This window comes from Papio anubis, chromosome 1 (genome assembly GCF_008728515.1).
Source record: "Papio anubis isolate 15944 chromosome 1, Panubis1.0, whole genome shotgun sequence".
NCBI lineage: Eukaryota > Metazoa > Chordata > Mammalia > Primates > Cercopithecidae > Papio > Papio anubis.
This window is the reverse complement of record NC_044976.1, coordinates 198,727,306-198,754,682: the sequence shown is the minus strand read 5'-3', so window position 1 is coordinate 198,754,682 and position 27,377 is coordinate 198,727,306. Positions and strand designations below refer to the sequence as shown.

Genomic DNA, 27,377 nt, shown 5'->3' with positions numbered 1-27,377 from the left:
CTGTCATGTCACATGGAGAGAGAAAGGGAGCGAGAGAGAGAGGAGGACATGCCAGGATCTTTTTGAACAACCAACTCTCATGCAAACTAAAAGAGTGAGAACTCACTCATTACTGAAGAACGGCGCCAAGCCATGCATGAGGGATCTGCTCCCATGACCCACACACTTCCCACTAGGCCCCATCTCCAACATTGGGGACCAATTTCAACTTCAGATTTGGAGGAGAGAATTATCCCAACTATATTAGGAGGTCATCTTGAACCCTGCTGTCTCTCCATCAGAATCCAACTGTGGAGGAACTGCCCAGCTAACCCTCAGAATCATAAGAAATAATAAATCTTAGCTGTTTTAAACCACTAAGTTTTGGAGTGAATTATGCAGCAAAAGCTGAAACTGATGGTGTCCTGCATGTCCCATAGAACTGCATATAACCATTTCCCCACCTTATTCAATCTTTATTAAGGCTACTTTGGTTGCAAACATCATAAACCAACCCCAGCCAGCTTAAACAAAAGGAAAGTGCATTAGAATGTCCCTTATGTAAGTCAAGGAAGAGAAAATAAAGTTGGGAAGGGGAGAAATCACGGCGTCTGCGGACTCATTAGCAGCAGGGTATCATGGAGTTTCCGTCCAGAAAAGACTGCCATTAACACAATCCCGTGCTAATGACTGGACTAGTAACTTCAAGTTTTCAGAGCAGACGGTCTGAGCCTCCCCATTTTGGGCCAGTACCCGCCTCTGAATCATTTAGCTATGATGAGGTGGGGGGCGCTGGTGGGAGGCAGGATGCTGACACGTAGAAAGTAGGTGAATTCGTGGGAATCCTGACGTGGAAGCCGTGAGTGCTACTCACGGCCTGGGCCTGCTTTTTAACTGCTACATATATTTTGATTTTCCAAAAGTTTTTTTCCTTTCAAATCTTTTTGCGGCTACTGTATCAAGGCTCTTTTTTAAGAAACGGAAAATAGTGTAGGACCACTTTGGAAACTGTAACAAATGGGGCAACGTTGTACACTTCTGCACAACGTAACTGGATCTGTGAAGGTTTTAAGTGCAAAAAGGGAAAATAGTGCGGGGCCACTTTTGAAACTGTAACAAATGGGGCAATGTTGTACACTTCTGCACAACGTAACTGAATCTGTCAAGGTTTTATGTGCAAACGGGTCTCTGAGCAAGTGAAATGGTTTTGATGAAAATCTAAAAGAATTTGGGGGGTGTAGACATAAAAGGGAGCCAGAGTAACAGGTGTTGTGAACACAGAGAGGAAGAACGGGTAGGCTTCGAATGGGGACAGAGAGTGTCGCCCCCAGTCGCAGCCTGGGGGGCTACATTTCTGAAGGGAGCATCTCTTGCCCCTAACTGACGACTCCTGCAGAGTGACGCGTGCTGGGACCAGGGTGAGCGGGCACCTCGAATAAGTGGGCCAGGGACCTGGGCCTGGGCCCCTTGGACTGTCAGGCCCGCCCGCACCCCCACGCCTCGCGCTCTGCACGGAAGCAGCCGCCCCCACGGAGCGGGCGGAGGCCCAGGGGCCAGGAGCGCGCGGGGAGGCTCCGGGACTGAGGCGGCGCCACCGCCTCCCGCCTGCTGCTGGAGCGCGGGCAGCCGCGGCGACATCTTGTTCAGGAGGAAAGCGCGCGGGAGAGCGAGGCGCGCTTTAGCTGCTGCGCCACGCGCACCTCGGGCCTGGGCGCAGAGGATCGGCCGGGCGTGGCGGGAAGGAGGTAAGGCAGCCCCGCGGGACCGCACGCCTAGCTCAGGGGGCGTCTCGGGAGACCCCAGGATCACCCGATTACGGGCCCCGCCGCTCCCCTGCCTCGCTCTTCCTCCGGCTCAGCCCCCGTTTCCCGCGGTCCCCTCGCCCCAGCCCGCAGCCTCCCTGCCTTCCACCCTCTGAGCAGCCCTCCTCGGCGTCGCGCCCCTCGACCCCAGCAGCCCGGGTCCCCGCCTCTGCTCTTGGTCCGGGCCGCCAAGTGAGGCCGCCCCCGCCCCGCCCCCGCCCCGCCCCCGCCCCGCCCCCGCCGGGACCCGCCCCCTGCTCCCGTCCGGGCGGGGCTCCGGGTTTAAACGTCGCGGCGGGCAGGGCCGGCGGAGGGGCGGGGCGGCCTCTGTGTCGTGTACCGGGTCCCGTAGGCTGCGGGCAGCGCGGAGCGGCTGGCGCTTGAGACGGCGGACGGCACCATGTCCCCGGGGAGCGGGGTGAAGAGCGAGTACATGAAGCGCTACCAGGAGCCGCGCTGGGACGAGTACGGGCCGTGCTACCGCGAGCTGCTGCACTACCGCCTGGGCCGCCGGCTGCTGGAGCAGGCGCACGCGCCCTGGCTCTGGGACGACTGGGGCCCGGCCGGCTCCTCGGAGGACTCGGCGTCGTCAGAGTCGTCGGGCGCCGGGGGCCCAGCACCCCGGTGCGCCCCGCCCTCGCCCCCGCCGCCGGTAGAGCAGGCTGCCCAGGAGGAAGCGGAACGGCGGGCGCGCGGGGCCCCGGAGGAGCAGGGCGCGGAGGCCGGGGACGCGGAGGCCGAGGACGCGGAGGACGCGGCTCTGCCAGGTACTGGGCCTGGAGGGGAACGCGAGGGGCCTGCGCGCAGGGACAGTTTGCTCGAAGCTCGCAGCAGCTGATCTCTATTTCTTGCGCCGCTTGGAGTGGGCTCTTCCTTTTTTTTTTTTCCGGTTGACAGAATCAGGTGGCAGCCTTTGCCACCCTTTATTTGCTTAATTAGGTGGCTTTCGATGGAGCCAGCGGTGAACTCAATTCAAGCGCCGCTGGCTGAGTCCGGGGTCTTTCCTTGTGGGCCTCTGCGGCTTGGCGAACCACTGAGTCCCATCTGCTTATTTCTAAGCGCCCATTTTTGATCAGAGGAGCCCCAGCTTTCATCACATTCTCAAAGGTGACCCAAAAGGTTAAGAACCGCAGGACTAAGCTTTCTGTCTGATGAATGGGGCCGTTGTTTTTCGTATTAACTCCCCGACCTCGCTGCGCTGTCCCTAAAGAATATTTTGCATTTGTTTACATGGAGTGTTGTATAACTTGGCTGTGAGAGCATCTTTGTAAGTGCTAGGTCCTCTCCCCTTCCGTCCCACCGCATCCTCCCTCGCCCCTCCAGATCCGAAAGCACCGGTGGCGCTGCGCGTGTTTTCAGCCATGGCCCTTCACCTTCTTTCCTGCCCAGAGGGTTGTAGACTGGGGACTGTCAGCATGTGAGGCTGGTGCCGAGGACCCAGTTCAACGCCTCAGTACAGCCTGGAGTAACCAATGGTTCCTTCCTGCTCCTCTTACGTTGGCCAGGCACCACCAGATCACTGGATTTTAAAAAGGCTTGAGTGAGGAAAACATGGAAGATGTATTGGGAAAATGTATTCCTAGATCAATCACTGATCTAGGAATATGTATGTTGTCATTTAATGTTCAAAACAATCCCAAAAGAGACCCTGTTTTAATCTGTGTGTGTGTGTGTGTGTGTGTGTGTGTGTGTGTGTGTGTTTTCATTTGAGACGGAGTCTCGCTCTGTAGCCCAGGCTGGAGTGCAGTGGCGCGATCTCAGCTCACTGCAACCTCTGCCTCCCGGGTTCAAGCGATTCTCCTGCCTCAGCCTCCGGAGTAGCTGGGATTACGCGCACGCGCCACCACGCTCGGCTAATTTTTGTGTTTTTGGTGGAGACGGGGTTTCACCATGTTGGTCAGGCTGATCTCAAACTCCGGACCTCGTGATGCGCCCGCCTCGGCCTCCCGAAGTGTTGGGATTACAGGAGTGAGTCACCATGCTCGGCCCTAGTCTCAGTTTTATAGATGAAGAAACGGAAGCTCAGAATCAGTGACTTTATTCACTTATGTGTTTATTTTTGTTTACCCGATTGCAAGCCAATCAGACTCTTCCTGGCTTCTCTGTGAGAGGCTGAGGAGGAGATGAAATTTCGGCTGTGAGCCGGGTTGCTTTGCTCTTGGTTTTACCATCTTCAGCTATTTTCAGCACATCATGGGAGGCAGGGCTGCCTCCTGCCATCATCATGTTACTTGTGAATTCCCACAAATCCTGATGCTTCAGTGATCACTGCTAGAAATGCAAATAACAGAAGGTGGAGGGGGTAGGGAACATGCCTTCCAGATTATTCCTGTGGGTGCTGATCTGCTAGCTAAATTGAGATGTACTTTATCAGGCTAAATGGCTTTTCTCTCCCCCATCTTTTATGGTTTGTGATGGAGCTGTCAAATGTTTATATGCAATGTAAATACAATTTTTAGGTAGCATTGTGCTATGGATGGTGCCTGTGTTTACCAGCTCCGGTAAGCTCTGAGTTCATGATCCTTTTGGTTTCCTTAGAGAGAGCGTCCTCTCAGTTATTTCTTCCCTGCTAACATTTCTGGTTTAGGCATCAGGAAGAAGAAAGGATATTTTCTGCTTTCAGGACTCACAATCACAGCATCTTTTGTTTTGCTCCCACCTGTAAGAGGCCCTCTTGACTCCTGTGTTGCTTGCACAAGATTAAATATCCTGGTTTTTAAGTGGATGGTTTTAAATACTAGTGCAATGAGCACTCTTTTGAGTTTCTATGAAATAGAAAAGTTCTTACTTTCCCTGAAGCCACAGATGCATATAGAATCACGTAGTTCCATCTGACTTACTACAAAAGCATATCAGCCTCCTGCCACACATAACACCCTGGTTTTTCCTTTGGTATTTATTTCTGTACCTCCAAGTTAACATGGCTTTTATTGATATTTGATTGCTTTTTTTTTTTTTTCCAGTTTTTAACGTTATCTGTTGACTTTAATTCTTTTTTACTGCTCTCCTCACCCACACAGACACGACCCATCTCCACACCTGCTCAGTACAGTCGTCATAGAGTTTGTTGGATTCATAATTAGTATCCACCATATTGTGCCCATGGAAAAAGTTACTCAAAGCTGACCCATACTGTTTCCCAGGATTCCCTTTTTTCTTTCACAATATAACCAACACATCAGGTTCTCTATCACTCTTGTCATCTAAAGTCACCCCTCCCAGGGCCCCTGACCTACTTCTATCCCGGCTGGCGCTGCTCCTGTGGCCTGCTGCTGCTCTTGTGGCCTGCTGCTGCTCTTGTGGCCTGCTGCCTGGTTGGCATCTTGGGAGGGCCCTTGGCCATCCTCCTAGGACCTTTCTTGGCTTCTCTCTTGGGTTTGAGTCTCTGTTGTGTGGCTCTCATGTCATTTTCTTTCTTGGTTTACCCCTTCTTGGTGGAGCACATCTTCTAGTAGATTCCCGAGAAAGGATGGTTCAGAGGTTAGTTTTCTTTGAATGCCAAGAGGTAGCTTTATTCTACCCTTATAATTTGGTGAGTGTGGCTGGGCATGGAATTCTAGGTTGGAAAAGTTGTCTGGAGGCATTCCTCCTTATGTGTATGACTGCTGATGTTACAGCCTGCATTGTTATGATTGTTGATCTTGATCTTTCATAGGTAACGTGTCCCTCTCAGGAAGCTTTCAGGATCTTTCAGATCCTATTTTTCTTTTAAATTTAAGAGCTCTTGAATTGTTTTTTGGGCTGCCATTTATTCCCTTCCTTCCCTCACTCCTTTCCTTCCCTTTTTATTTCTTTTTAAAACACAGTATCGGCCGGGCGCGGTGGCTCAAGCCTGTAATCCCAGCACTTTGGGAGGCCGAGACGGGTGGATCACGAGGTCAGGAGATCGAGACCATCCTGGCTAACACAGTGAAACCCCGTCTCTACTAAAAATACAAAAACTTAGCCGGGCGAGGTGGCAGGCGCCTGTAGTCCCAGCTACTCGGGAGGCTGAGGCAGGAGAATGGCATGAACCCGGGAGGCGGAGCTTGCAGTGAGCTGAGATCCGGCCACTGCACTCCAGCCTGGGTGACAGAGCGAGACTCCGTCTCAAAAAAAAAAAAAAACAAAAAAAAACAAAAAAAACCCCACAGTATCTGGTTCTGATTCATGCATATAGGGTTTTATCTTACTGAGGATATATATTAGAAGTTTTTGTTTGTTTTCTTCTCTTACTGTGTTTCTTCAGCAGTCTCTCACCCCTGCGTCTTTGTTTCTTTTTGCTGGCAATTCTCTATTTCATGTTAGGCACTTTTCTGAAATGTCTAATGATCCTTGGTTTTTTATTCCTATTTAAGGAATGGATACTAAAAAGCTGTTAGGAAATTCTGTGTGTGTATGTGTATATGTGTGTGTGTGTGTGTGTGTGTGTGTGTGTGTGTGTGATTATTTTCCTCCCATAGCCAATATGCTGTGAAGAGTGGTCTAGACTGTCTCCCATTCCTTACTTCATAGTCACGTTTTCTTTTTAGGTTAGATTTTATTTTTAGCAAAGTTTACATATGCAGTAATTTTAAAAATTTAACTTAAAATGAAAAAAATATGATCTTGCCCCATTTCCACGTATGTCCCTTGCTGCTTTCAACTCAATTTCACTTTCCTTTCAGCATTGGCCACCCTCTTTTCATTTAAACTTATCTGTTGGCTTTTTTGATTGTGAACATTATTTACTGACTTCCCATTATGAACATTATTTACTGACTTCCCATTATAGGAGATGAAGATTTAGCTCAGGATCTTAGCTCTGCCTTCCCTACTCTACCCCCAGACACATAACAACACCCATCTCCACCAGATCCCCACAATATTAGCTATATGATTGCTTTGTTTAATCTCTGTTCTGTGTTTGAATTATGACTGTGTAAATATTTGCAGGTGAGCCATGTAATATATATGTGATTACATTTTTTTTTGTTAAAATGTATGGTTTTCCTGAAATTAATAATTGTTTCACTTTTTTATTGCTCATTTCGTTTTTGTTTTTTGCGCCTACTCCAGTAATAGGATTATTTAAAAATAAGCTACCTATCACTGCCTATCACTGTTTCTTATTTCTTGTTTGTTTTAGCTATCACTAATGCCTGAAATGGTCTGATAGTACTGTGAAACTTGCCATATGTCAGATATATTGGGTGTTCTATTCATCTGATTTTATTTTTTTCCCTTGGAGACATTTTTTTTTTTTTTTTTTTTTTTGAGCCCTTGATCTTCTTGTTCCAGTCTAGATTTTATACTGTCCAGCCCTGGCACAGCTGCTGAACTGGGCTTTCTTTACCATTTCCCTCCTTTGTGTGATCCCCTGTCTTGCACATCTCCAGTCTTCCTTTTGCTTGGCCTATTCCTTCCTTCTGATGGAACACATCCTGAGGATCTACAGAGTGGGAGTCAGAAATTTTGTAACCTTGCATATCTGAAAATGCCTTTATTATATCCAGGATTGATATTTTGGCGAGGTAGATAAATCTAGATTGGAAACCTCAGCATTTGAGGCGTTATGGTAACACTGAATCCTAGCTTCTGGTCATAGTGTTGAGAAGTACCATGCCATTCTGACACCCGCTTTGTGTGTGTGACCCCACTATGTTTGTTTTTGTTGTTTTGTTGGAAACTTTTAGGAGATTCTTTTTATCTTTTTTATTTTATCTTTTTATCTTTTTAGGAGATGTTCTGAAATTTTGTGATGTGCCTGTGTGTGTCTTTTTTTCATTTATTTGGCTGGCCCTTTTCATTCTGGAAGCTTCTTTCAGTTCAGTGATATTTCCTATTTTCCTGTTTAAAAATAATTTTCGGTGCTCCATATGCTTTATTTTCTCTTTCTATAATTATCCTTAGTTGGATGGTGTACCTCCTGGATCAGTCTTCTAACATTTTTACTTAAAAATGTTTCTACATTGAAATTTTGAATTTTTGGTTCTATTTTCTGGGAGAACCCTTCAATTTTATCTCCCAACATTTCTATTGAAATTTTTAATTCTCACCTTAGCTTTAAATTCCCAAGAGATCATCTATTTTTGGTCCCTAATGTTCTTTACATTAAAAAAAAAAAATAATAGCATTCTGTTTTCAGATTTCTTTTAACCTACAAAGAAAAAATAAATAAATAAAAGAAAAGAAAAGGCCAGAAATATCTTTTCAAAGCTGTCTTCCATTCCCTGCCTTGCCTTTTTCTGCATAATTTTGGTCTCTTCCTTACTAATAGAGGATGTGCTCAGATGTTTGCTCTTAGCCTGTCTGCTCATATTTAAGAGTAAGGCCTGAAAGAGCTTTTTAGGAGCTCTGTGCATGGGGGATGCCTGTTTTCTGTAATTGGATGAGGACCCAGCTGTTCCTCTGGGGACTCCAAACATGTATACTTGCCAGCGTCTCTTGAGTGAGCTGCCCAGACAGTGCATCTGCAGTCTCCTGTCTCATGGGGAATAAGCCTGGCACCAGCATCCTGGGAACAGAGGCAGAGGAAGGTGCTGAGGAGGGGGCTCCTTTACCATGAGGCCTTTCACCTAATTCTGTTTTCAGGAAGCTGTTTCCTTTGGCTTCTGCTGTCCCTAGGGTCATCTGAAGTCCAAGCCTCCCCTGCTTCTGCCACTTGAGACTGAAATCCACAGGCCTTCTGGGTAGGAGAGGAGCGACTACCTGGCACATGAGCTAGGGGAAAGAATATAGAAGTGTCAATTGCTGTATAACAAAATTACCTTGAAAATGAGTAGCTTAAAATTAGTAAAAACAGTTGTTCCTTGGTATCTGTGAGAGATTGCATCCAAAATACCCCCACAGATACCAAAATCCGTGCATCTTCAAGTCCCTATATAAAATGGTGTAGTATTTGCATATAACCTGTGCACATCCCCCGAATACTTTAAATCATCTCTAGATAACTTATAATACCTAATACAATTAAATACTATGTAGTTTTTCTACCGTATTTTTAATTTGTATTACTTTTTATTGTTGTATTATTTTTTGTTTATTTTTCTCAAATATTTTCAATTCATGGTTGAGTGAGTCTGCAGATGCAGAACCCCCGGATATGGAGGCCCCCGGCCTGCTGTCCTCCTTTGCTGCTGCTGTGGTTTCCTGGGCTGGAAGTTGGCCCTGGGCAGTGAGATACCTTGTCTGCAGCCTGTACTGGAAGGCTCCAGGCTAGAGGGACCTGGCTGGGCTGTTGCTGGGACCCTCACATGCATGACCTCTTCCTGTGCCTGGCCTTCCTCAGAACACACTGGCTGGCCTATAAGGACAGCGTCCGGAGACAGACCCAGGTGGATGCTGCGTTGCTTGTTCTCTTTTATCCTCAGGAGCTTTGCAGGCCCTTTCTCACCCCATTCTACCCTCGCTGGGGAAGTTATTACTTGGTGCAGTTATTTTCACAACACCCTATTATAAAAGTCTGCCCAGGTTCAAGGGGAGGACCCATGGATCCCAACTCTCAACAGAACACATCCATATTATAGTCAGAAGAGCACGAGGGCTGGGGTGCTGATTGATACTGAACTTTTGGAAAAGAGAATCCACATCACTAGCTTTCTGAGGAAGCTGGCGCCTTGTACAACTGTTTCATTTTTTTTTTTTTTCTTTTGAGACAAGGTCTCAGTCTGTTGCCTAGGCTGGAGTGCAATGGCATGATCTAAGCTCACTGCAGCATTGACCTCCTGGGTTCAAGTAATCCTCCAGCCTCAGCCTCCTGAGTAGCTGGGACCACAGGTGTGCGTCACTATACCTGTCTAATTTTTAATTTTGATTTTTAGTAGAGATGAGGTCTTGCTGTGTTGCCTAGCTGGTCTTAAACTCCTGAGCTCAAGCAATCCTCTGGCCTTGGCCTCCCAAAGTGCTGGGATGATAGATGTGAGCCACCACACCTGGCTCATGTCATTCTTTCTAGGGCTCAGCTTCTGTCCTGGAGGCCTTTCCCCTCTGGCAGTTAGGATTCATCCTACTCAGTTCTGTGAGGCCATTTTTACCTCTTCACCTGCTTTTCTTTTCCTCCAAATTTTATTGATGCTTTTTGCCCGATGTCATCACCTCCCTTGCTCTCTGTCCTTGTGGCTTTATACCTTTTTTGCTTCACTTTAGTAGGATTTGGAGGGGAAGAGAGTCTAAGCTTTAAGGAACTATAAGGCACAGGTTTTCAGTGCAGATTTAACCTGAACCCTCCAATTTGCTATATTTGTTTAACTGATTTTTATTTTTACTTTTTTCTCTGTTTCTTGATCAGACTTGCCAGAGGTTTGTGAATTTGTTTAGTTTTTCCCCACACTAAGGATTTGTGGATTCTCTTTATTGTATATTTTCATTCATTTATTATTATTTTTTCCTTAGTTTAATTTTTCTAACTTTTTGAGATGGATGCTTATCATTGATTTTTTTTGCCCCCTGCCTTTCTTTTTTGATATGTTCATGTCAGGTTATAAATTTCCCTCTGATAACTGTTTTAGCTACATCACATATGTTTTACCATATAACATTTTTATTCTAACTCATTTTCAAATTTTCATTATGATTTTTAAAAATAGTCACAAAAATTCATAAAATTTAACATTTATATATAGTATTTACATAAAGAAACATTTATTTTTTAAAGAAAACATATATTCCAGCCTGGTCAACATGGCAAAAGCCCATCTCTACTAAAAATACAAAAATTAGGTGGGTGTGGTGGCGCGTGCCTGTAATCCCAGCTATTTGGGTGACTGAGGCACAAGAATCAACTGAAGCTAGGAGGTGGCGGTCGCAGTGAGCTGAGATCACGCCATTGCACTGCAACCTGGGTGACAGAGCGAGACTGTCTCAAAACAAACAAACAGACAAACAAAAAAACCTAATGCAAACGTTATGCTCAATGAGGAAACTAGAAACATTCTCAATAATATCAGAATTAAGAAAGGAATGCCCTCTATTACCACTACTTGAAATTTTGAAAAATGGTGCTGAAATATATATAATACATGTTATGATTTTAACCATTTTATTATTTATTTGTTAATTATTATTATTTGAGATGGAATCTTACTCTGTAACCTAGGCGGGGGTACAGTGGCATGATCTTGGCTCACTGCAACCTCTGCCTCCCAGGTTCAAGTGATCCTCCCACCTCAGCCTCTTGAGTAGCTGGGACCACCGGCATGTGCCACCACACCTGGCTAATTTTTTGTATTTTTAGTAGAGACAGGGTTTCCCCATGTTGTCCAGGCTGGTTCAGGCGATGTACCTACCTCAGCCTCCCAAAGTGCTGGGATTACAGGCGTGAGCCATGTGCCTGGCCTTATTTATTTTTGAGACAGGGTCTTGCTCTGTCATCCAGGCTCAAGTGCAGTGGCACAGTCATCACTCACTGCAGCCTCAACCTCCTGGGCTCAAGAATCCTCCCACCTCAGCCTCCCAAGTAGCTTCTACTGCAGCTGCATGCCACCATACTTGGCTAATTAAGAAAAAAAATAAAATGGGGGGGAGGAGCTGGCACTGGGCATAGTGGTTTATGCCTATACTCCCAACACTTTGGGAGGCTGAGGTGGGCAGATCACTTGAGCCCAGGAGTTCAAGACCTGGGCTTGAACCCTGGGATATATGATGGAACCCTGTCTCTTCCAAAAAATACAAAATTAGTCAGGTGTGATGGTGTGCACCTGTAGTCCCAGCTACTTGGGAGGCTGAAGTAGGAGGATTGCTTAACTCTGGGAGGAAGAGGTTGCAGTGAGCCAAGATCATGCTACTGCACTCCAGCCTGGGCAACAGCGTGAGACCCTGTATGAAAAAACATTTTTTTTTTTTTTTTTTTGGTAGAGACAGGATTTTTCTATGCTGGCCAGGCTGGTGTTAAACTCCTGGGCTCAAGTGATCCTCCTGCCTCAGCCTTCCAAATGCTGGGATTACAGGCGTGAGCCACCGTGCCTGGCCTTCTTTAACTGATTTAAAGTGTACAGTTTGGCCGGGTGCAGTGGCTCACGCATGTAATCCCAGCACTTTGGGAGGCTTTGGGAGGCCAAGGTGGGTGGATCACTTGAGGTCAGGAGTTCGAGATCAGCCTGGCCAACATGGTGAAACCCCCATCTCTACTAAAAAATACAAAAAATTAGCCAGGCGTGGTGTCGGGCGCCTGTAGTCCCAGCTACTGGGGAGGCTGAGGCAGGAGACTCGCTGGAACCCGGGAAGTGGAGGTTGCAGTGAGCTGAGATCGTGCCTCTGCACTCTAGCCTGGGCAACAGAGTGAGACTCCATTTCTAAATAAATAAATAAATAAATAAATAAATAAAGTGTACAGCTCAGTGGCATTAAGTACCTTCACATTTTTGTGCAACCCTGTTTTCACTTTGACCTATAGGTTATTTAGAAATGTTTTTAAATTTCAAAACTGGGAGGGATTTTTTGAAGTTTTTTTGTTGTATCTAGTTTAATTACATTGTGGTTAGAGAATACATTCTAGAGAATTTCAGTTTTGTAAATATCTTAAGATTTCTTTATGGCCTTGGATATGCAGATTTGTATAAATGTTCCATATATGATTGATAAACATTTATATTCTGCAGTTGTTGGGTTCAATGTTCTATATATACCCATTAGGTCAAGTTTATTAATTCTGTTTAAATACATTTGGAAAATCAGATGTTCAGTACAGCGCTCTCTGTGATGATGGGCGTATTCTCCATTTGCGCCGTCTACCAGGGTAGCCACTAGCCACATGGGTATTGAGCACTTGAACGATAACTAGTGTAACTGAGGAACTGAATCTTTAATTTTATTTACTTTTAATTAATTAATTACAATTTATATTTACTAACCACATCTGGTTCATGGCTATTGTATTGGAGCGCCCAGTTCTAAATTGAGACTGACTTTATTTTTATTTGAATGATCTGCCAATTACTGAGAGGGGCATTGTAATCTTCCACCGTAACTGGTGGATGATGCTGTTTTTGTTTGAAGAAGTCTTTATTTTAAACTATTTTTTCAAACAGGATTTTAGAATCATATACTTACTGTTTGGAAAAAACTCTCAAACTCTTTTCTCCGTTGTCACACAACAACCATCAACACAGACTTCTGTGACCCCAAAATATGTGGGGCTATTTCCCCACCAGCAAGCAAGCAAGCAAGCAATCAGTTCCAACACTGTCTGCCTGGAGATAGCGTCAGGTCCCACAGGTTGAAGGCTCAGTCTCACAGACTGCCCCCTCCTTCCCACCAGTCGAAAGTCCAGGCTTTGGGAACTTCTGACCGACTATCTTCAAACTGGGGTTCCCATGATCCCCATTTAGGTTTGATTAATTTGCTGGAGTGGCTCACAGAACTCAGGGAAACACTCAATGTTTGCCAGTTTATTATAAAGGATATTAGAGGCCGGGCACGGTGGCTCATGCCTGTAATCCCAGCACTTTGGGATGCCGAGGCAGGTGGATCACTTGAAGTCAGGAGTTCGAGACCAGCCTGGTTAACATGATGAAACCCCGTCTCTACTAAAAACACAAAAATTAGCTGGGCATTGTGGCACACACCTGTAATCTCAGCTGTTTGGGAGGCTGAGGCAAGAGAATTCTTGAGCCCAGCACACACCTGTAATCCCAGCTATTTGGGAGGCGGAGGTTGCTGTGAACTGAGATCGCAACATTGCATTCCACCTGGGGAACAGAGCAAGATTCTGTCTCTTATAATAATAATAATAATAATAATAATAATAATAATAATAGGATATTAGAAAGGACACAGATGAAGAGATGAACGGGGTGAGATATGGGGAAGGGGTGAGAAGCTTCCATACTCTCTCGCCAGCCTCCAGGAACCTCCCGAGCTCAGCTACAATCGGAAGGTTGAAAGATTAGTGTCCTGCCTAGGGGCAGGGCAAAGGAGAGCAGGAGAGATTCGGTTTCTGGGGGCCTGCCCCTGAGGTTTAACACACCCAACATTATAACAAAAGGCTGGAACAAGGGCTATGGGAGTTAGGAGCCACGAACTATGGACAAAAACGAATACACATAGAGACACACACACGGGTATAATAATACCACACTTATATACACTTCTCTTGTGCCAGCCACTATTTCAAGAGTTTTACAAAAGAGTTTTATAAATATTAATGTTACGGTGATGAGTTTTCCCTTTTCTCTTCTGTATTTTCCATCTTTTCTCTCCTCCTATTGCAGATAATTCCTGTGTCTTTTTCTATAAGCACAACTATTTTGTAGTCTGAATAAGACTCCTTGGATTTCAGGCCTCTTGCTTCTCCAAGTCCCCCTTGTTGCCTACCCTCCTCTGTGCCTGGGTATCTTTACCACACACTGGTCTTTGTGTTGGAAAAGCTATTTCGAGGAATAATTTGAGGCCTAAGGGTTTCCTGAGAAGATTTTTTAGTTTCTTATGTTGGGTACCCATAGACATTGTTAACCTGGGGCTGCTTTTGAATTTCATTTAGCTTTTCCACGTCATCCTTAGTGGGGAGGGTGTGTCCAGTGGCCTCCCAGAACCAGGATGGGTAGGCTCCACTCTGTTCAGTCCTCAGCCAGCTGGGGTCTGGTTCCCCAACCCCACACCTCCCCTCTGGCACCAATGACCACCGAGCTGCCATGGCAGAGTCTCTTCATCTTCATCGTACCAATCTCTCTAATTTTTGGACTGTTAATTGTGCTTTCTTTTTCTGAAACTCTTTGCTCAGCCTCTTTCCTGGTTATTACTTTTTTACTCTCTTGCTATCCTTCCTCTGCCCCCGTCTCGGGTTCTCCTTTCTTTGCCTGCGCATTAAATAACGGTGTCCCCAGGCCTGTTTGTGCCTCCTGTCTTCTGGCTCTGCGTTTCTTCTGGGTGACCTGGTCCACACCCAGAGCCGTGGCTTTCATCTCATGCTATTGTCTTTCCTGAGCTCCAGTTGAAGGTCTGGCCGCTGGGACCAGGAGTGTCTTGCATCTGAGGTGACAAGCACCCTTTCCTGATCCTTTGGGGAGTCTATGCCAGAGGACAGCATGACTGTCCACTCAGAACACCTCCAGGAGCCACAGAACCCAGCACCCACATGGTCCTTCCTGGTGTCCTCATGGTGTCTGTCTATCCACCTGTCAGTCTGATGCAGTGCTGCTGGGCTGTCTGCTTTGGAGGGGGCTTATTTTTTTTTTTTGAGATGGAGTTTTGCTCTTGTTGCCCAGGCTAAAGTGCAATGGTGCGATCTCGGCTCACTGCAACCTCTGCCTCCTGGGTTCAAGCGATTCTCCTGCCTCAGTCTCCCGAGTAGCTGGGATCATAGGTGTGTGCCACCACGCCTGGCTAATTTTTGTACTTTTAGTAGAGACGGGGCTTCACCATGTTGGTCAGGCTGGTCTCGAACTCCAGACCTCAGGTGATCCACCAGCGTTGGCCTTCCAAAGTGCTGGGGTTACAGGCTTGAGCCACCGTGCTTGGCTGGAGGGGCCTTGTTAAAAAAAGCATCCTGGCACCACCTCCCAGCTGGTCTGATCAGTGTGTTTTTCTAACTGGCCTCTCTGCCCCTATTTCTGATCTCACCCATCTTCCACGTGTGGAGCCAGGGGCCTCATTCCTAAAATACAAATAGGACCATGCCATTTTGCAGCTTAAAGTCCTCCCGTGATGATTCTTCATCTCCAGAATAAAATAAAAATGCCAGAGTTTGGCATGGAAAGCCTTTATTTTCCCCACGCTATCTGCTCCAGGCCTTCATCCATGGCCTCTACGTACTTGCCACTTTGAACTACTTATAATTCCTTTTTTTCTCTTCTCTCCGTGCCATTGAAGAAGCCACGCCCTCTTTCTGGAATTCTCTTTCCTGTTTTCTGCCCGGCTAGCCCCAGATTGCCCTTTCAGCAAAATCCTTATTGCCTTCTATGGGCAGGCTTCTGTGGGAGATCTGGGCTAGACACGCCTGGAACAGGAGGAAGAGAGGGGAAGTGAATCAGTGAAGATGACCTGGGTGGCTGCTCTTCTCTCAGAGTCTCTCAGTATCACTGTGCCACTGTACAGTTCTTGCTTGCACTTCCCCACTTCTCTTTCCCTTTCGTCTTGGTCCTGATGATCTCTTCTTTCCTTTTCTTCTTAAACACCAGGGAAGAGGAGAGGAGAGTGTATGGACACATCACTCAGATAAACGTTTGAGCAGTGAATGGATATCGTCTCATGATGAAATGGAAGGCTGGTGTCCTGCCTCATCCCCAGCAACTCCAGTGCTGGGTTTAAAGAGATGATGCACACCAATGCAGAACATTACACCCAGATTCAGACATGAAGTGTCTGTTCCTTCAAATGTTTAGTAATAAATGCAATGGTTTACTAGAGTCAGGGTCATCCCTGAAGGCAGACATGGCAGATAACCTCTGAAGGTTTCTTACAAGTATGTGCCAGTTTGCATGCACTGCCCACGCAGGGGTTCCTTCAACTTTAAAGGGAAGTAGAAATAGCCAAGAGAAGACTCACAACTAAAAGTAATGGCAAAATTCTGTCCTACAGAGGTGATGAGACCTTATATAGATTGTAATAGCAGTCTATAAAATAAATCATCACTGATGGCTGGGTGCGGTGGCTCAGGCCTGTAATCCCAGCGCTTTGGGAGGCTGAGGCAGGAGGATTGTTTGAGGCCAGGAGTTTAAGACCAGCCTGATCAACATAGTGAGACCCCATCTCTACAAAAAAAAAAAAAAAAATTGTTTTAATTACCCGGGCCTGGTGACGCACACCCAGGAGGCTGAGGTGGGAGGATCACTTGACCCCAGAACGTTGAGGCTGCAGTGAGCTATGATTGCACCACTGCACTCCAGCCTGGGCGACAGAGCAAGACCCTGTCTCTGAAAAAGGAAACAAAAAAATAACATCATGACCAACAGCAAAACTCTGGAGCATCTGAAACAAAGGGTCTCCTGTGGCCTAAACAACTGGGGCACCTCAGATGGAGCCCTAGACCCATCAGGAACTCTTACTTCAGCGGAGCTATAGGTGGAAGGAAGCAGGCTCACAAAGGGTTTATACCGAATTGCATTGATTTCATAAAAAAAGAAAGGCTTGGCTGGGCACGGTTGCTCATGCCTGTAATCCCAGCACTTTGGGAGGCCGAGATGGGCGGATCACGAGGTCAGGAGATCGAGTTACACTGTGAAACCCCATCTCTACTAAAAAGACAAAAAAAATTAGCCAGGCATGGTGGTGGGCACCTGTAGTCCAGCTACTCAGGAGGTTGAGGCAGGAGAATGGCGTGAACCCTGGAGGCGGAGCTTGCAGTGAGCCGAGATTGCCCACTGCACTCCAGCCTGAGCGACAGAGTGAGACTGTCTCAAAAAAAAAAAAGCTTACAAAATAATAAATGGGAAAATCATAAAAGGTAATTCAGGGGAACAGGTATTTTTTGGAGTACATCCTTGCTATCTGAGGTTCCCCTTAGGTGGGGCAGCCACATTTACCACCGGGGGTTCCCCAGAATTTAGGGCTGTGGTACAGACCCGGGCCTGATTCATGGAATCATTTCCGTTGCAAGCGTTGGGGAAGCTCCCTTAAAACTGGGGCCGTCTTTTTTTTTTTTTTTTTTGAGACAGAGTCTCGCTCTGTCGCCAAGCTGGAGTGCAGTGGCGCAATCTTGGCTCACTGCAGCCTCCACCTCCCAGGTTCAAGCGATTCCCCCGCACCAGCCTCCCGAGTAGCTGGGACTACAGGCACGCGCCACTATGCCCGGCTAATTTTTTTTTTTTTTTTTTTTTTTTGGTATTTTAGTAGAGACAGGGTTTCACCATGTTGGCCAGGATGGTCTCGATCTCCTGACCTTGTGATCCCCTCACCTCGGCCTCCCAAAGTGCTGGGATTACAGGTGTGAGCCACCGCGCCCGGCTGGGGCCCTCATTTTTAACTCTCCCCACGGGGAATGCCTGGCTGCGCACCTAGGCCGTAACGATGGAAACCACTGCTTGTTGGGCGGAGGGGCTTTCCAGTGAAGGAGGCGGCTCTCAGGAGGAGCCCAGAAGGACTAAGGAGCATTTTCGGGTGGAGTAACTCAAACGTCTACTTTCTGCAGCTGCTGGAGAATGACCACAAATCCAGATCTTTCCCTGAAGGAAAGCAAAATTGAGATGATTGGATTTATTTTGGGGGATTGCAGAGAAAACCCTTAGGGCGTGGTGCTGTCTAGCTTTTAACATTCCAGGTGCTAAATCTCAGAATCGGAGTGGCAGTGGTTGCTTTTGAATAGGCTTGGTTCAATCTTGGTATATTTGCTGTTGATTTTAAAATGAGATAAATGGTTTGAAAATTATGCTAACTTGTTCCCGTGTTTCTGCTTTAAGTGGATCGTATGAGTTGAGCCATACATGAAAATGTTACTGACTTAATTAAGCATTATGATTTTTCAACCTAAATATTTTAAGTAATTACATATAAATCTGATTTCAAAGTATTTTCATGTCATTTACCTCTCTTCAAAAGCACTGCCAGTGAAAGATGTAGAAGACAAACCTGAACAACAAACCAGAACAAGAGAAACTGACAAATCACCCACCAGTCCTGAGCCTCGACAGCAACCAAGTGCCTTATTTGCTAGAGGAAACAGGAAAGCGGTCAAAAGTCCCCAAAGATCATCGAGTAAAATAAAAGAAAACAAGCATCCATTTGCTCTTTATGGCTGGGGAGAAAAACAGACGGATACAGGAAGCCAGAAGACTCACAACGTCTGCGCGTCCGCTCCTGTGCACGAGGTGCGCTCTGGGCCCTTGAGGTTCTGCGTTCCCTTTGAGAGTGGCGAGCTGGGCCATGCGCCTGTCGTCTGGCATCACGTCCTTTGGTCACTGAGTGCTTTGGGCCCATGGGAAATCTTAGGGGATAGCGTGGTGGGTTGGGGAACTCCAGAATGGAACCTCTGATTAACCAAAGGAGGATTCTGTATGTTGGTGGCCTGGAGAGCGAGGGGTTTTGGCTGGGAGTTAGCTAGAAGGGTTTAGTGACACCAAGCCAGGCAAAGACGTAGATGGAGTTGGGGTTCGCAAGTTCCTGCGGGACCGGGAGGTCAGGAGGAGCAGCACAGCTAAGGCTGGTAATGGCCCATCTGGATTTGCCACTGGTCTCTTGAGCCATTTTAGTTTCCTTCAGCTTGGATAACCTGGCACTTCTTTGACTCCTTTATCTTTGGTTTGTCTGATTGATTGCTTGGCATCTGCCATAGACTCCCTTTTGCTCTTCTGATTAAATTCAAATGGTTGCATTTCCCCTGTTCATCTGTAACAAATGCATTTTACTCTCAGGAGCTTTAGTCCTTCCCTGACTTAGCCTTAGCTTGTCTCCCTGTGTCAAGACCCGGAAACATTTCAAATGAGAGGACCTTTATGGGTGTAGTCACAAAACATGTATGTTAGCATTAATACTGTTAGGATAGCCTAAAGCAAAGGATGCGTTTAAGGAAGCAGAAAGGGAAACTGCAAACTGCTTGAGTTCTGGATAAATAGCATAATGAAAATTGCACTGAACAGACATCTGAACCCCAGCAGATGGTGTTATTTGGAGTGATATTTGAGACAACAAAGCTGCTGTTTAACAAAAGATCTCTGACAAGTCCATGGGATTAATTTTAACAGGATTTATCTGTAGTATAAGACATCTTAGGTGGTAAAATCCCTTGAGATGTCTTTGGTCTACTGATGTTAAACATTTAAAAGTTCTTTTATTTTCCCTGCTTTTTGTGAGCTGTTTATAAGTGTTTGATGAAATACTTATGCTTAATGCCAAGCAGTTCGGACAGCTTTCCAGAGCCAACTCTAGAGGTACATGCAAATTGGTTGCTTACCATTTCCAACATTTAGTTTGCTGTTGCTTAGTTTCATTATCCCTGACATGAATCAAGTGAGAATAGCATGAAGTGAGAATGGCTCTTCTGTGGAAGGTTTTATGTAAAGGAAGAACTATATAGACAGGCAGGTCTTGACTCTGCCCCGCTGCAGGTGACCTGGCAGTAGCCAGCTTCATTGCAACCTTTGTTGAACATTAGTATAATAGCCCGTTAAGTTGCTATCCTTTTATTTTGAACTCTCTTTAGATTCATGAATCAGCATTACGAGCCAAGAACAGAAGACAGGTGGAGAAAAGGAGACTGGTTGCTCAAAGACAGCGTGCTCACTCTGTGGATGTGGAGAAGAACAGAAAGGTGAAGGCTTCCTCCTCAGAGAACCCGTGGATGACAGAATACATGAGGTGCTATTCGGCAAGAGCTTAAAGAAACACTTGCGTGGACAGCCTCTTTTAAAAAGTGTAAATGACTGAAAGGAAAAACAAAACAAAAACCATCAAAAGAAACTGGACACAGGTTTAAGAAACCAACTGATTATGCAAGGTTTTTTTTAGGGAATTTGTAAAAGATTGTTTTATTTTGATGAATATTGGTCACCTACCTCGGCAGTAGGGCAGACAGTTGAAGCCATAGATATTTGGTTATTTATGAAGATAATTCCCTAAATCTTTGATATTCTTATAAGGGTGTTATTTTAAAGCATCTTAATCTTTTAAGATACTGACACCAAATGCCTTTAAATGGCGACAGATGCTTACACTTCAGTATTCTTTTCATAAGTTTAGGTAGAGCCTATTTTCATCTTGTTCTAAATAACTTTCCAGATTCCATAGCTATAAGATCATTCCATCCTACAGCATAAGACTCGTTTTCCTTATGTGCTGTTTTGTTTGTGAAAGAATATCAAGTCAAAAATGAGTGTCAACACTACTATTGATTCCATGTATAATGAAACTAGAACTTTGCTAGTTCCTGAAAAATTTTAACTTATTTGTATTTCAGTTCAGCAGCATCTTTGTGTAGACTGTGATATTTAAGAATTATCTGGGCTGGGCGAGGGTCTCTTTTTCAGTGATCATCTAGGCAGTTATTATTTAATAGTTTAATAGCTCAAATACATTCCAATAGACAAAGTGCACACAACACAGTATGTGTGTAGAGTAGTAGTTTCTTTTGAGTAGTCAAAGACTCCCATTTTTTTTTTTTTTTTTTTTTTTTTTTTTTTTTTTTAGAACACATACTGTGGATTCAGTCCTTTGTCACACTTGACCTTTTGGCATACACCCCCTGTGGACTTTTGCCTCTTCTGTAATGGCTGGCAATGATATTTCGAACTTACAATCTGGAATTGCATTTGGTACACTGGCATTGCTTGTTCCACTGGGATGGGGACCAGTGTTAAGATGCCTGTTAGACAGACTGCCCACCTCTACTTTCTCTACTTTTTCTTTACAGCACTTAACAATAACAAAGTCTTGATGATGTATGATGTACAGTATTCAGACTTTAGGTTGAAATACATTACTCTTTGATTCCTAGCCAGTAGATCTTATCTACACTTCAATGGGAGAGAATGGTGGTGTGTGGGTAGGCAGAAATTTATGTAAATAGTGCTCCTTCTCTTTAGTGTGTTTGCTTTGGGGGTAGAAAATGGTTTTAACAAACACTGGTTTCCATCAAATGAATGACATCTTCTCCATCCTGTGGAGACAAGAATCTGCTAGAAGGACATATGCTAAGTTTCTTATGAGAGATAAGAAAGGTGTTTTGCCTGTGCCAGCTTGGCACCGAAGATGTGTGAGTGGACGTGAGGCTGAGCATTACCTTGGTATTTTTCTCCGGGTCTTTGGAAGACCATAGTCAATTTTTAGAACAGATTGCTTTCATTCCCCATAAAATCTTCACACATGATCATAACTGTTTAAGCTTTGAAAACACATACTGAAGTATTGTGAGCTTAAAAAACCTTTTAAAATATTTGCGTAGTTTTGAGGTGAATTTGTTTCCTTAGAGATCTTTCCTAATCATTGAGATGCATATTTCAAAAGAGGAAATTTTACATGTTGTCCAAAACAGCCTTGCTAGTAACTGGTGAATTTTGGTATTAACTATTATTAAAGTCTTTAAACGACACAGGTACCTAAAGATCACCTTAATGTGGCAATATGTGATGGTGTAGCTAGCTGATTGTGAAAACTGTTCCTTTAAAGTCGCTTCTTGCATGTTCGGTGTTAGCCATCCAGCTCAGGCTTGTGTTGCAGCTGACAATCCAGGAAAGATGGCCTTAGAGAGTGGTTCAGACCCCACACTGACGGACTGCCTTAGAAACCCAACTTCCTCTAGACTTTGAACAGCCAGACTTTTCTCTCGTTTAGAAAACAAAGTTGTATTTAATGTACTTACTACTTAAAACTCCAGACAGAGATAAAACATAGAAGGCAATTATGGGCAAATGTTTTCCTCTTTTTAAGTGGAAGACAAATGAACGGGATTTTTAAAGTACTTTTAAAGTGCAAGAATAGTGAATAAATCAGTATGAATTGTAAGCCTTCATCTTACGTCCAAGTCCTTAGTTGGTTAGGGTTTCTTTTCTTTTTTTTTAAAGAGTGACCATTACCTTTTGAACCTGTGCAGATTTTATAGTTGTTACAATTTGATGATCCTACTTCTTTCTTTTTATTCTAGAAATGAATGTAGTTGTAATCATGTTCCTAATTCTTGGGACAACCTGCAAGACAGTGAGATAGTTTAAAAACTACCTTTCATGTTGAAAAAGCCTGAAACCGAGAATCCAATGATACTTAAAAATAAATGCTACATAAAACTCTTTTCAAAATTTTGATTTTAAGTTCTTAATTAAAACAATTTGTCATAAATATGCTTTTTGTTTTTTATGTTACCAATTTTAATATAAGATAAAAGTAATAGAATATTGAAGCACTATTGTCTAGCACTCTGCTGGACATTAAGTCTGCGGGTGAGAAGTGAATGGAATCGATTCTTTGTCTTTTAACTGCCCTTATTTAGGAGCTGTTAAAATACTTGGCACCTCTGGTTATATATATGTTCTCCCCCCTAAAATTTCTAAGCACATGATTCATTTTAAAAATGAACAGATGTATAATAGGCTATAGATGATCTTGCATATTATGTAGGAGGCACATATTTATACCATTTCATATGTAGTATCTTTGTCATTGTGTTCCATCAAAGAATACAATTGCTAGCAACTTAAAGGGTATTATACTTAGGTCACTTGAACTCAGCTGACTAAATGGTAAGAAAGAGAGCAAGCAACATGGCTGTTATTGGAAGCCATAACTTCCAGAAGAGAATTCTGCACAATTTGTAAGTTAAGAAAAATCTGTAGGGTCTTCCACTATCCTTTTTTAGGTTGATAATGCTGTACTGGGCACAGACTTTGTAATTTATGTTACAAAGTCTGTTGTATGTTATGGTACGGTCGCCTCTCAGTATCCATGGGGCATTGGTTCCAGGCCTCCCTTAGGATGCCAAACTGCACGGATACTCAAGCCCCTTCTATAAAATGGTGTAGAATTTGCATATAACCTAGAAACATCCTCCTGTATACTTTAAATCATCTCTAGATTACTTAAAATACCTAATACAATGTAAATGCTCTGTAAATAGTTGTTATACTGTATTGTTTAGGGAATAATGACAAGGAAAAAAAAGCCTGTACATGTTCAGCACAAATGAAACCATCCTTTTTTCCCTCAAATATTTTCAATTTGTATGTGGTTGAATCCATGGACGCAGAACTCACGGATACGAAGGGTCAACTGCACTTTGTTTAAAGTGTTCAAAAGTATGACCAGCAAAGAGGAGGGGGAGCAAAGCATATATCAGAATTAAAACAATTTTTCTTGTTGACTGCTTTGGTTAAAAAACCGTGTGATGCACAGTTTTACATTTCACTGGACTAGATAAAAAATGGTGCTAATATTTATGTAGCTTGATGCTGTAGTTGCTTTGGTATCAAACTTAATACCTGATCCATATAAGGTCCTTACTATATAATTTTGTGATCAGTTAAATGATATTTTAAAGAGTGATCTTCAAAATATGACCTGGTCATTTCACAATGTTTGCATTTGAAATGAATTTTTGTACTACAGGGTGGATATGGAGTTATTCAGTGCAAGTGTGCGCTTAATACCAAACCCTATGCAAGGAGTTATGTCTAGATTTTTGGTCCAAATTTGCCTCCTTCAAGCCTACTAGTGTGAGATGGAAACAAATCGATTGCTCTTTTAATATTATTTCCATTTTGAAATTCTGGACACTTGAATGAAGACAGTAGAGGCTTCTTTTTGGATGTATCTTATAAGTATAAGAAAACTTTATTTAGGGAAGGTTTCCCTGTGCTATTGTAAGTTTGTTTTGAGCACTGCATTCACTTTAAAAATTCGGAGGAACAAAGTCTGGGCACATATAATCACAAAGCCCAGGCCACACAGTAATTTGGGGTTGTATTTTCTAAGAACAATGTATTGTTTTTAGCTTATAGTTAATATTGTATTTACTTGGAAAAATGTGAATAAAGTTAATTAACATTACAGGCTGAGACTCTTTTGTGAGAAGTAATTCTGCTTAGTACATATATGACTTGAAGAAAATGTATGATCATATTGACTCCTAAATGGATTTTTCAGTAGATAAATGTTTAATAAGATACATTAGTTATGTCCATGAGAAGATAGTGTATTATACACTTTGAGTTGAGCTATAATTTTTCCCAGTCTTTTCCATCACATCTTATTGTTTTCCAAGTTACAAAAGTAATAGTGTATGGTTAAAATAACTCAAAAAGAAGTATAGACTTGACTGGGTGTGGTGACTCATGCCTGTAATCCCGCACTTTGGGAGGCTGAAGCAGGCAGATCACTTGAGGTCAGGAGTTCGTGACCAGCCTGGCCAACATGGTGAAACCCTGTCTTTACTAAAAATACAAAAATTAGCCAGGCGTGATGGCATGTGCCTGTAATCCCAGCTACTCGGGAGGCTGAGGCAGGAGAATCGCTTTAACCCAGGAGGCAGAGGTTGCAGTGAGCCGAGATCATGCCATTGTACCCCAGCCTGGGCGACAGAGCAAAACTCCGCCTCAAAAAAAAAAAAAAAAAAAAAAAGTATAGAGTTAAAAGTGAAAGTTAAAAGTGAAAAGTGAAAGTTCCCTTCTCATCGAAATTCTACTCCTCTTCTTAGAATAAACCATTTTTAAATTTTGTGTGTAAACTTGCAGACCTTTTTCTAAGCATTTATGGAGATACATACACACGTTTTGTTTTGCACAAATATTGGATAACGCTATGGACAGTCTCCAATTTTTTTCCCCTTAATATCTTAGGGAAGAGTCTAGTTCCAGGAAGATGGAGGGAGCACACATTTCCCCCACTTTGTTCTTACTGAACACGTCTATAAAATATAGATGGACTGTGTCACACAGCTATTTGAGGACTCTGAAAAGTAAACAGCAACACACGGATTGGGTACACTAGACTTCTAAGGACCACTGAAGTGGTGGTGAGTCTTCCTTTTTTTTTGATTCTTCATGTATCGTCCAGCCTTAACACAGGCCAAAACACAGAAGTGAGCACTGTGGTGCGGAGATCCAGAAGCAGCCTGGCTCCAGGAACAGGAGGGGAGGGAACAGCGGAAGCTCAGAGAGTGGGGGAAATGCCCCCCTTACCTCTCCTTTTCCCCATTTTTTTTTTTGTGCTGAAGCTCCCAGGTAACCCCCTGGCTGCCAGTGGGAGCCTGCAGGAGCCGGAAGCCTGAGGGAGAGCCTCGCACATCTCCACTGAGTAGAGCAGCATCACCAAGAGCACGGGAGTGAGCCGATGCGCGTTTTTTCTCTCTGAAGGATATGGCCGAGTTGCAGAAGTGGGCAATTTTGGGCCACAGGACCAAAAAAAGGGGAGCCCCAGGGAACTAGAAAGTGCTAGGGAGAGAGCAGAGAGGGAAGAGCTTAAGAAAGTGACTCCACAAAGTTGTTTATGAACACCTGAGCCCTTCCCCGCCTACTCACACTGTTCACAGTGCTTATGGGTAGAGCTGATCCTAAGTCCATACCAAAGACAGCAGAGAACTGAGCTTACACGTGAGCCCTGTGAGGCCTCAGACTGACCGCAAGATGGGGCCTATATGGGATGAATCCAAATAGCACTGCAAAAGCTTTGAAGACTGAAGTGACATTGGGACCAAAACTCAGAGAAGGAAGGTTGGAGTCTTCGGCGTGAGCCTCACCCGATCAATTTCCTGCTATAATAAAACAAAAATATCAACATTTTCTATAGGACTTAAAAGTCGCGTCTCGTCATGTAACATTCAAAATGTCTAGAATACAATCCCAAATTATTCAGCATATAAAGAACCATGAAAATAATTCTAATGGGAAAAGACAACAGAAGTCATTATAGACTTTAAAGTAGTTAATAATAAAAAGCTTAAATAAGCAGTCATTCCTGAAACATATTAAAATAGAAATTATCAGTAAAGAAATAGATGATATAAAGCAGAAGCAAAGGAAAATATTAGAACTGAAAAATACTATAACATTTTAAAAATTAACTGGATAGATTCAATGGAATGGAGATGACAAAAGAAAGACAGATTGATAAAATCATCCAATATGAACAGAAAAAAGTCCCTGAAAAACGAACAGACTTTCAGGGACCTGTCGGATGGTATCGACAGGTCTCAGTCATGTCACAGATGGATAAGAGAGTGCAGTGCTGGCCGGGTGCGGTGGCTCATGCCTATAGTCTCAGCACTTTGGGAGGCTGAGGTGGGCAGATCACGAGGTCAGGAGTTCAAGACCATCATGGCCAACATGGCAAAACCCCGTCTCCACAAAAAATACAAAACTTAGCTGGGCATGGTGGTGGGTGCCTGTAATCCCAGCTACTCGGAGGCTGAGGCAGGCAGGAGAATCGTTTGAACCTGGGAGGCGGAGGTTTCAGTGAACCAAGGTTGTGCTATTGCACTCCAGCCTGGGCGACAGGGCGAGACTCTGTCTCAAACAAAAAAGTGCAGTGCTTAACAAACATCTGTATAATTAATGGCTGAAAAATTCCCAAGATGGGTGAAATCTTACAGATTCAAGAGGCTGAGTAAATCCTAAACAGGATAAATTCAAAGAAGTCAGTGCCCAGACACATCATAAACTGCTGAAAACTAAAAGACATCTTGAAAACAGCCAGAGAAAAATGACGCATTATCTATAGGGAAACAACAATTTGAATGACATCAGAATTTTCATCAGAAACCATGGAGGTCAGAAGGAAGTGGCCCATTTTTTAAAGTGCTGCAAGAAAATCACTGTCAATTCAGAATTCTTTTCCAATGAGATATCCCTCAGGAATGAAAGTGAAATAAAGACATTGTCAGAGGCATGAAAACAGAGAGACTGGCAGCAGCTGACCTGCTCAAAGGAACTGCACAGGCAGCTGGTCCTTCAGAGGAAAACAGCACCAAAAGGAAACTTGCAACATCAGGAATGAAGAAAAGCAACCAAAATGGGTAAAATAGAATAGACTAGTCTCCTCTTGAGTTTTTATAACATGTTTGATTGTTGAAAGCAAAAAATATAACATCATCTGATAAGGTTTTCAACTTATGTAGATACAATCTATAAGACAACTGTAACAGAAAGAGGGGCGAGTAAAGGCACCCACATGGTGGGAAGGTTTCTGTATTCCAAGTAAATTTAAGTGACAAAAATGGTTCTAAATAGGCTAATGTTTTCCTTTCAAAACTTTATACAAAGATATGGTCAAAATCATAATAGATAACAT

General features: G+C 44.0%; 1 protein-coding gene across 4 annotated transcripts; it reads left to right on the top strand.

Moving 5' to 3' along the window:
- Positions 1-1,235: 1,235 nt before the first annotated feature.
- On the top strand, positions 1,236-25,288 carry CCSAP (centriole, cilia and spindle associated protein). Of its 4 annotated transcripts, XM_017953843.3 has the most exons (5): positions 1,236-1,724; positions 2,134-2,548; positions 18,210-18,478; positions 19,810-19,964; positions 24,929-25,288. In XM_017953843.3, the coding sequence occupies exons 2-5, from the start codon at positions 2,182-2,184 to the stop codon at positions 25,077-25,079; spliced, it is 942 nt and encodes a 313-aa protein (XP_017809332.2). In that variant the 5' UTR covers positions 1,236-1,724; positions 2,134-2,181; the 3' UTR covers positions 25,080-25,288. The 4 variants fall into 4 exon arrangements, with proteins under 4 accessions (XP_017809332.2, XP_031515017.1, XP_009196159.1 ...); XM_031659157.1 differs by lacking the exon at positions 1,236-1,724 and having other exon boundaries at positions 2,092-2,548; XM_009197895.3 differs by lacking the exons at positions 1,236-1,724; positions 24,929-25,288 and adding an exon at positions 22,246-24,140 and having other exon boundaries at positions 2,096-2,548.
- Positions 25,289-27,377: the final 2,089 nt, after the last annotated feature.

Coding starts and splice junctions, on each gene's coding strand:
- CCSAP (XM_017953843.3), top strand. CDS start 2,182: ATGTCCCCGGGGAGCGGGGTGAAGAGCGAGTACATGAAGCGCTACCAG. Junction 2,549..18,209: donor GGAGGACGCGGCTCTGCCAG/GTACTGGGCCTG, acceptor TCTCTTCAAAAG/CACTGCCAGTGAAAGATGTA. Junction 18,479..19,809: donor CGTCCGCTCCTGTGCACGAG/GTGCGCTCTGGG, acceptor AACTCTCTTTAG/ATTCATGAATCAGCATTACG.